The sequence below is a fragment of the Sceloporus undulatus genome, chromosome 6, assembly GCF_019175285.1.
Source record: "Sceloporus undulatus isolate JIND9_A2432 ecotype Alabama chromosome 6, SceUnd_v1.1, whole genome shotgun sequence".
Lineage (NCBI taxonomy): Eukaryota > Metazoa > Chordata > Lepidosauria > Squamata > Phrynosomatidae > Sceloporus > Sceloporus undulatus.
The window spans coordinates 127051784-127061770 of NC_056527.1; the positions used below are offsets into that span (position 1 = coordinate 127051784).

Genomic DNA, 9987 nt, shown 5'->3' on the forward strand with positions numbered 1-9987 from the left:
AATCCCTTACCATAGTTTACTATTACCAAAGATTAACAGCCTAGATTTTTCTTTTTGTGAGAAACCTCCAGTATACCATGTATGTCAGCAAAGCTTCTGCGAATGCCCCTTTTAAACTTCTACTTTTATGGTTGGGATTTTACACTGCTGTGGTATTTTTGTGTACAAATAAAAATTAAGGACATGCCTGAATGTTTCACCTTTTCTGAATGTTTGTACTTTAGCATCAATGAAAACATAGGATGGTGGTGGGGATAAGTGTGGCATGTGATGGAATAACCTACACCAGTGTTGCAGACACTAAACCAAAATCAAAATGCCACTGTACTGTGATCCATCTTCTGTAAAAAGAAGAGGAATTTGGCAAAGGATTTACAGTTATGGTAGCTAAGCCAGTCAGCATAGTTATGTGCTTGATTTGTTCTGGTTTCATCGAGCAAAGAGCTATGTATAATGTTTTAACCCCGGCTGTAAACAGCTCAAAAACATACACATAATCAACATGAGAGCTAGAAACTTGCTTTGAGCTCTGCCAGTGAAGGGTATAAGCATTCAGAAGGGATGATGTAGCCCTGGATTTCCTCTATGAGCAGAATGCTGACTGCATCCTTGGATGTCCTCCATTGAACAAGGCTGGACTGTGTGGCCTACCATCCACTCCAGCTTTGTTTTATAAACTGCTATATAAACAACTAAGGCTGAGAGACAGAATAAAGGTTTACTGAGCCACGTCCCTCTTGGTTTTCCTCACCAGTGAAGAACTATGATCCAGGAAGAGGAATAAAGCAGTGGTTGCTATGCATCTTTTGTTCTGTTCATGTAAGTAATGTAACTGGGATGTATGTTCTAGTTACGTGGTTCCCAAACTTTTGGTCCTCTAGATGTTTGGGACTTCAATTCCCAGAATTCCTGACTCTTGGCCAAGCTGGCTGGGGCTTCTGGGAGTTGAAGTCCAAAACATTTGGAGCACCAACATTTGGGAACCATTATTCTATTTGTTGCTGGACCAAGCAAATGGTGAATTATGGTCTAAAGACATCTGGAGGGCTAGTGTTGCCCAGCTCTTATCTGGAGCTAGTTAATGTATAGAGCACCCTGGCTACAAATCCTACTGCATCCTATGGCCAGGCTCTGATGTGTTAGCTTATAGGGGACTTTTATATTGAAGATCCTGCCTTTAAGAGCATGGGGAACTCACAAATATGAAGCATCTGCAGACCTTATTTTTTAAGCCCCTAGCAAATTGGCTAGGGCTTTACTTTTGCCATTTGGAAGACGTTGCTTTCAAAGTTGGATTGCCAGAGTAACTTGATTAATGTTTGTTTTCTGCATGTTCAGTGTTTTTAAAAGGCATCTAATTGGGCTTGCCCTCTGGCTGTCCACATTAAAAGGCTGGAACAAGACATTCTTACCAAAAGGATTTGTGTCAAAGTCACAGTGACGGCTAAGAAAAACAGAGCCCTTGTTTAAATTATAAAAGGGACTGTTTAGGAAGCAACAGGAAGACGCTGCCTTGTGTTCTGTACAAACTTACGGTGTCAACTTTTTGCTTGGCTCCCATTTCTCTTCTGCAGGACATTCACAAAGCTGCACCCCTTTGCAGATACAAAATCTAGACTTACTATTGAGAAAGCTAGGAAAATCTGCCATCCAGTGCCCGCTTTGTCTGTGGATTAGCTGCTTCCTGAAACTCAAAAACTTTAACACACTTTGTTCACTAGCCTGCTTCGTTAATTAATCCATTTATAGCTTTAGCAAAACATCAATGAAAATAATCAAAGATGGCTAGTGACAAATAAATGAGAAACATTAAGCAAACACTAATGATTAAAATAATTTATAAGGATTGTTATTTCCCCCCCAACACAATAGGGGTAATCAATTAATCCTGAACAAATTGATTTCAAGCTGCATGTCTAAGCCTGCATGGCCTAGTGGTTTGAGAGTTGGACTATGACTCTGGAGACCAGGGTTTGAATCCCCACTGGGCCATGGAAACCCAGTAGATGACCTTTGGCAAGTAAGTCTTTCAGCTTCGGGAAGGCAATGGTAAACCACCTCTGAATAAATCTTGCCAAGAAATCCTCATGATAGGTTTGCCTTAAGATCACCATAAGTTGGAAAATGACTTGAAGGCACACAGTAACAACTGTAGGCCTGACACTGATTTCAACTCAGCAAGTTCTTCTGATAGTATACCATTTCCTTCTTATTTCCTATGCCGCCTTCCTTCTTTCTAGGGTGCTCCCTGCCAAAGCCTATGGCTGGCCACCAACATCTCTGGACCTTTGCTTCCTTGCCCTCTTGCTCAGTCTTTCTGAGTGTTAAGTAAGCCTTGTTGCAAGATTTACTATGTTTTTCCAGTACAAAAGTAGTTTCAGAGCCCAGCTCAAGGAGGGTGGTCAAAGAGCACCGTTTATAAAACAGCTACATATTTTGCAAAGACACCCAGAAGCTCTCTAGAACAAGATCTTCTTGTGCTATGACACGGCAAGACAACTTGAGCAGCCAAATGCAAGCCCATAAAACCCATAGTCTCCATTCTTTCCTCTTGTAAGCAAGTCACAACATCAGGTTCAGGAAAAGAAAACATCTTTAATAGCTTACTAAGTGGCACAGATGGTACGGCATTTTGATCCACAACTGGTTTTATTCTTCACACACAATGAAAACACTGCACTGTGGAGCTCAGGGAGAGAGCAGTTGGGACTGTGCTTAGCACTGCAGCTACATGGTGGGACACTATTACTGGGCCGTATGTGTTCTTTGCAAATGCATCCAGAGTTGTATCCACAGGGGATGAAAAAGTGATTCCCACCTCTAGGGACACAGAAAGCTGCCTGATACCAAGTCAGACTATTTGTCCATCTGGCCCAGTAAAGCGTTCCAAAGTCTAGGCAGAAATCATTTCCAACACCTCTTACCTGAGCCTTTTTGCCAGAGATGTCAGGGACTGAACCTGGGAACACACATGAATCAGCAGTGATTTCTACATTAGTGGCCCTTGACAGGTTTAGGGATTTTTAACTTCCCCAGAGCAACAGAAAACAGGGATAAAGTTCAGGGATTCTGAGAGCTGAATGTCCAAATGTCAGAAGACCAAAGTCTGAGAATCACTATTTTACACCAGTGAACTATGGTTTCTTCCTTACAACTGAGCTACCCAGATGAACGCAAAGACACACAAATGCTGGAAGCTTTTTCTGTGTGGGGAAAAGCAAGCAGGTTGGGTAAAGGAAGGAGGGCTATTTTTATGAGGGTCTAAAGTCATTTATAGCAGCAGTAGAAGTAGATTGTCAACATATTAAGATACAAAACAGACTCCACTGTAAACATTGTCACTGACTGGGGGTGCTGCAGAGGGAGGATGAATACCTGGATGATATATCTGTGAAGGCAGAATCATGGCTGGTTTAACATGATTTCTTTAAAGATGGCAGAGCAATATGTACAGTTGGGATTCAACTCCTTGCAACGCTTTGCCATTTGGGATCCTGCCTCTACGACAATGATAATGGCTTTGCTTTCAAAATTAGGAGCTGACTAATAACGTGGGATTTTTACATACATGCCATGTGCACACCTGCCGCTCTCTCTCTCACACACACACACATGCACATGCAGACAAGTGTGCAAATCACTTTGGGCTGTTCAGATGTTGTTTGGCCTTCTCTCCAAGGCTGCCTCTCTGCAGTCGCTGCATTTCCTCTGATGGTAGCAAGGAGGCATTTTAAAGAACTTTCCGTGCATGGCAACCTCTCAGTTTGCCACGTGAGGTAGGTCAACCCCATTTCTCATAGAGGGGATGCAGGCACAGCATGGTTAAGTGACTTGGCCAAGATTACACAGCAAGTCAGCGGCAGAGACAGAAACTTCCAACCATCAATTTACGCAAATGTTGGTTTTTTTTCATTAGGGAGTGGGTAGGATTTTTACAGAGCAAAAAAAGAATGTGATATGTAGCCAGTGATTAGTGTTTGTGTCTTCAGAGAATGGATTCATCCTAATCGGTTTCCAGATCAATGTCTCAAAGACAACCATTAGTTTATGCTTGCAGGTGGATCCTTGCCCATCTTTCCTGAGTGTACCACGCTACAAGCCACCCACACTGAATGTCTTAAGGATCTAGGAGAGACCACTGCAAAACTGCTCCTGTTTATACACATCAAAACAGCCGTTCCCAAGGAAGCATTCATGGGGTATGAACGATGGAGGATGATCCCAAGGTATCCCTGCAAAGAAGGATGTTTGCCTCAGGGGAAGATAAATTAGAATAAAGCATGTCTTCAATTATCAATGCACAATGGCTATGGCTGAAAATGTTTCATGCCCAAACCTAGTAGGGCTTAAGTCAGCTGGTTATCTGGTATAGCTATCTAAAGTCACGGTAGCTACGGTACCAAAAGTCACTTGTTAATCACAGGTGTTCATTTGCTGGTTTTAAAAAAAATTCAATCTCTATGGACACACAAGAATAAAATTACAGGTGACGAAGTGTCTGCGACATCCTCTGGTTACCTGATAGTGCCCCACAGCTGTCCATACAAAGGGAAAGTCAAGTGCATAGTAAGGTCCATCAGAATAGATTCCCCTAGCTGAGGAAATCTCTTGGGCCTTCTCAGTTAATGCTCTTGCACTGTCAAATTCTCCAGTTTGTCCTTAATCTCCCTTGGGGCTTTGTCACTGGGAGGTTTGTTGGAATAATCCCGCTCTCCAAAGATAGTGCTTCCAATTCTAACATTTGTGGATCCAACTTCAATCTGTATAGGAGGAAAAGCAAAAGGCAGACATGGGAATTGTTATCTTCAAGTTAGTGATGAGTACAGTGCCCCCAACCAATATTTTACTTTGGCCAATAAAAACTGGGGCGGTTCGTCGGATTACTCTATTCATATGCCAGGGACTTCGGTCTGAAAGACCTCAGTTATCACTTGTGTTAAATGGAATAGCATCAGACTTCCTCAAAGGATTCTCCCCTGCATCTGCGGACTATATATACAGCACTTGTAGAAACTGCCTGATCAAACCATGGATTCATTCATAGTTGAATAAATGTTTATTGTCAGCCCTCTAGTGACTGTGAAGTAATCCTTTTGAAAAGCAACAAGCCTTGCCTGAAAACATGGACTCCAGAAAAAGACAAAATGTCACGAGAAAAGATCTCTATCAGCTCATTAGAGGTCTAAATGCAAAAATTTGCCCAAACAAAAGATCTATGCATCTAGATCAAGGGTGGGTAACTGTAGCTAGCAAAACCAACAGAAGGTCCAGCAGTAAATGTTGCTGGGAGACAGAACATCTGAAGGGTCACAGTGACCCAGTCCTGATTTTTATGCTGTTTTAGCAGGGAGGGTAAAAAGAAACAGAAAGGAAAAAAGCTGCTGTAATAAGCAGTGCCAAAAAGCAAAGCCAACTTACTGCATGCTGGAAGTCTGTGGACATTCCCATGCTCAGCTCAACATTTTCAATGGGGATGTTGAGCTTCTCACACACCTCCTGACGCAACGCTATCAACATCTGGAAAGAGAGAGACAAAAAAAATACAGCTGTAAGCTAATTGTCCCCGTTATTTAAAAGGCAAACCTCATCTAGAATAATCCCTATCCCTTGTGCCACATCCTAAAATCAGACATACCTGGAAGTCAGGGTTGGGCCCCTTGCTAAGGTCATGCCCAAAGCTGCCAATTGTCATCAAGCCCACAAATTCCAGGCTGGTACACTTCTGGAGGATGTGTGCCACAGTTGTCACTGTTTCCCCTGGTGGCAGTCCATGCTTACCTTTCAAAGAGAAGCTTATTAGTTTATTTATTCCATGTTTATAATGGCTTACTATGAGGGCTTCCATTTGTCCCCATCTCTACTCAATGTAAGGACCTCCTCCTGTCCCACCACCGTTGCATCAAACGTGAGGACCTTCTAGCCACCCTTATGGCTCCTGTGCAAGCCTTCCTTCCTCATTTAATTTTTGGCCCCAAATGCCCCACAATTCCCTGGGGTGGGAGGGAAATGTTGCCCCACTTTTAGGCCCAGGAGAGGCCATTTTTTCTGGGTCACTGCCTTTTGGAGTAAAAATACATTTCCTAGGTCTAAAACTGCCTGCACCCATAAAAAGAGGTGCATATGTGCACATGTGAATAACATTGAGTTTACTTACTGTCTTCCCCACTAGTGTTTATTTGTACCATGATTTTTAGCTTCTCCAGAGATCCCTTCTTCTGCCAAGAAGCATTCACTCTGTCTGCCAGTTTTAGGGAATCCACCGTTTCCAGCATAAACAGGTTTGGTACCCCTAAAAACACATGAAAACAGGATCTTAACAATGATAAGTCTTCACATGAATCTGGCCCACCCACAACTGTGAGAGGGCACTTGCCTAGGGGCTACACTAATATGGGCTAATTCAACAAACTACAAATCCCAGGATTCCATAGCACTGAACCATGGCATTCAAAGCGGTGTCAAAATACATTAATTCTGCAGTGCAGATGCAGCCTGAATCTGGAACAAAAACTACAGCATGCAAAGTATGCACTCTATCACTGAGCTAAAATTAAATTGCATTTCCTAGTAGTCAAGTGCCCCCTTTGCCATATTAATAGGCCAGATAACCCACTCACAACAAAGAACTTCTTACATTGGTGAAGGGAGACAGCTGGCAATTTGTATTGTTTAAAGGAACAGTCTTGCCTATGGGCAACAGACTGATCTACAAGACTTTTTGACCCTTATAAGGCTCCCCTCAACCTTCTGAAAATGCATCTCACTGGCATTCTGTGTTTTATGCTGGGCAACAAAACTTGATTCAAAACATCACAATTTGCATGTGCCAGAGCTACTCCTTCTAGGCAGTTACACAAACAGTTTATGGGCTGTCCTTTCAAATCGGCAGCAAATCAGTTACAGTTACCTATCAGTTTGTTGACATTGTTTTTCTGCAGATGGCCTATGAAATGCCATTTAATGTCTGGGCATGAAGAGAGAATCTGAAGAAAGGAATAAAGAGTGAATCAATTTTGGGATCTGATGCAATTCAGACTGCATTTTCACATAAAAGATTCTTTTACTTAGGTATCAGCACTGAGGTTTTTTTAAAATACACAGTTGGCACAAAATGTGCAACTACAAAAAAACATGCAGTTGGAAAACTGATGATGTACAGCTAGAAAACTGAGGGGGAAACTAGACACAATAAAGTCTTCTTAAGCATTTAACTGACAGTGTTCAATAATTTTAAAAGCTGAAATCCAGGTGTACTTACTCTTGAGTCTGATGCCTTCTCTAGTAATTCTTGGACCTACAGAAAATTAAGACATAGGATTTAACTTTTGCTAAGATGTTGTTTACCTGCTTTGATTGAGGCCCATTGCAACTTATGGGTCAGAGTACATGAAAAGCATCCTGTTTAACATTAATTGACTAATTCCATGCAAGCAGTTATGCAAGAGTTCGCTAAATGTTAGGAGCGAACTCAGCCCACGCTTCTTTCTTGCCATGAAGTCTAAAATGAACAAGGAAAGGCAGAATACTCACATAGTTTTCTCCAAAACTGCGTTGTCCATGATTGTAGGCTTCAATGACCATTTCAGCAGGTTTCGTTTTACTGACAGCTACAAGTCGCGGCTGAATGGCAGGCAAGCTCTGCATTGGCAAAGAAGGAAAGAAGAGTAAGTGGAAGAAGGGTTCACACATGAATTGAAAACTGGCGCACAGAAAAAGGCATCACGTTGCTTGGATTTCCACCCCAAATCCAGATCACTGAATGAAGATGTTAAGTTCACATGTGTGAGAATGGTCCTCTCTAAATTAAATGGATGTGGCACAACATTTGATTGTATTCATGCATAACTGATACTCAGGACAAGAGGAAAGAATATGGAGAATGAGAAAGGTTTCCCATTGGGAAGAGGGTCAAACAAGGCTGGATTTTATCATCCTATCAGTTTAATTTATATGTAGAACATATCATCTAGAAAGTGGGGTTAGATTAAGAGGAAGAAGGTGTGAAATTGGAGGGAGGAACGTCAACGATTTATCGGTAATGTAAAATATACAGATGATACTACCAGCCGCCAATAACAGACTTGAAACAACTGTTGAGGAAAGTCAAGGAAGGAAGTGCAAAAGCCGGGTTGCAGTTCGACACGAAGAAAACAAAAAATGACAACCGCAGATGATTTACTAAATTTGACAATGGATTAAGAAGACACCCAAATAATCGGAGATGTCTAAGCTCAGCCATAAACCAGGATGCAGAGTACAGCCAAAATATCAGAAAAAAGATAAATACTTGGAAAGGCAGCTATGAAACAATTGTAGATTTGGAAGAGACCGCAAGGGCCATGCAGGAACTCTCCATCAAAGCAACCTCAACAGATGGCCATCCAGCCTCTGTTTAAAGACCTCCAAGGAAGGAGACGCCAACACTCTCCGAAGGAATGTCTTCCACTGTCCAACAGCCCTTTCTGTCAAGAAGTTCCTCCTAATATTGAACTGGAATCTCTTTTGCATCCATTGTTCCTGTTCCTGTTCTCTGGAGCAGCAGAAAACAAGCTTGCTCCCTCCTCAATATGACATCCCTTCAAGTATTTGAACAGGGGTATCATCATATCACCTCTTAACCTTCTCTTCTCCAGGCTAAACATCCCCAGCTCCCTAAGTCTCTCCTCATAGGAAATGGTTTCCAGACCTTTCACCATTTTAGTCTCCCTCCTTTGGACACATGGCTCCAGTTTCTCAATGTCCTTTTTGAATTGTGTCACCCAGAACTGGACACAATGTTATTCCAAGTGGGGCCTGACCAAACCAGAATAGAGTGGCACTATTACTTCTCTTGATCTGGAGACTATACTTCCATTGACGCAGCCTAGAATCGCATTGGCCTTGTTAGCTGCCGCATCACACTATCGACTCATGTTCAACTCGTGGTCTCTTTGGACTCCCAGGTCCCTGTCACACGTATAAGTCTTCCCAGAATTCCCTAGCACTGAGCCAGGGCTAGTTAAAGCGGTCTCAAACCGGATTATTTCTGCAGTGTGCTTTTGGACCTAAGTGACACAGATGTGGGCGAACAAGATGAACAAGAAAGGAGGCAGGCTGCGAATTCCCAACTCACAGCTTTTAAAATATAATATATAGAATTCAATAGATAAATAAACATAACAACAACAACAAACAAACAAACAACAACCATCACAACAACCCAGGTCTGAAACCCATCCTTTAAAGCCTGCAATATAAAGGATGTTTGGCAAGATTAGGGGGTTTAATAATAATAGCAGCAGCAGTAGTAATAATAATAATAACAACAACATATTTGTACCCCGCCTTTCCCCGAAGGGATCAAGGCGGATTACAAAGCCACAGTTCTTCCTTCGCCTTCCCTGAGGCTGAGAAAGTGTGACCCCTTCTCAGCCCTGGGAGCCCACCCTCCGGGGCCTGAGGCCTACCTGGGGCCTCCTGGCGGCCGCCTGCTGGAGCTGCTCCCTCACCGCCCTCAGCGCCGGTCCCAGGCCTTCGCCGGCAGCCATCCCGACTCTCCTCCACATCCCCAGCCAGGCCGCCTCCAATCACGGCCCCAGCCTCTTTTCCCTCACGTTCTCTCTCCCAGCTTCCGCCACACACGGAGCTGCTCTCATTGCAGCCAATCGCCACTAGCAAAGGAGCTCTCCCCTCCAATGAGAAAGCGGAACAAAACAAGGAGGCGGGGTTAAGCCTCCACTTTGGGGCCCGCCCGTCCGCCATCTTGGGGAGGTCCGGGCTGAACCCCCGAAGGCGCATGCGCAGAAAGGAAAAAAGGCCTGCTCTGCAGTTGATCCATTCTGGCTTGAACTGCTAAGCATTATGGGAAGTGTAGTCTTGTTGGGGCACCACCAGAACCGCCCTTAACAGACACAGGTCCAAAACACACTGCAGGAAGAATCTAGTTTTGAGACTGCTTTAATTGCCCTGGCTCAGTGCTGGGAATCCTGGGAGTTGTAGTTTTCAGAG

At 43.3% G+C, this 9987-nt stretch overlaps 1 protein-coding gene across 1 annotated transcript; it reads right to left on the reverse strand.

The window, feature by feature from the left end:
* Positions 1-2575: 2575 nt before the first annotated feature.
* LOC121935323 (pyridoxal phosphate binding protein) lies at positions 2576-9610 on the reverse strand. Its single transcript, XM_042476725.1, has 8 exons — positions 9447-9610; positions 7531-7638; positions 7259-7294; positions 6908-6983; positions 6155-6289; positions 5636-5778; positions 5419-5517; positions 2576-4760 (listed from the first exon to the last, which is right to left on the reverse strand). The coding sequence occupies exons 1-8, from the start codon at positions 9543-9545 to the stop codon at positions 4623-4625; spliced, it is 834 nt and encodes a 277-aa protein (XP_042332659.1). The 5' UTR covers positions 9546-9610; the 3' UTR covers positions 2576-4622.
* Positions 9611-9987: the final 377 nt, after the last annotated feature.

Coding starts and splice junctions, on each gene's coding strand:
- LOC121935323 (XM_042476725.1), bottom strand. CDS start 9,545: ATGTGGAGGAGAGTCGGGATGGCTGCCGGCGAAGGCCTGGGACCGGCG. Junction 5,779..6,154: donor AAACACTAGTGGGGAAGACA/GTAAGTAAACTC, acceptor TCTCTTTGAAAG/GTAAGCATGGACTGCCACCA. Junction 5,518..5,635: donor GGCCCAACCCTGACTTCCAG/GTATGTCTGATT, acceptor CTCTCTTTCCAG/ATGTTGATAGCGTTGCGTCA.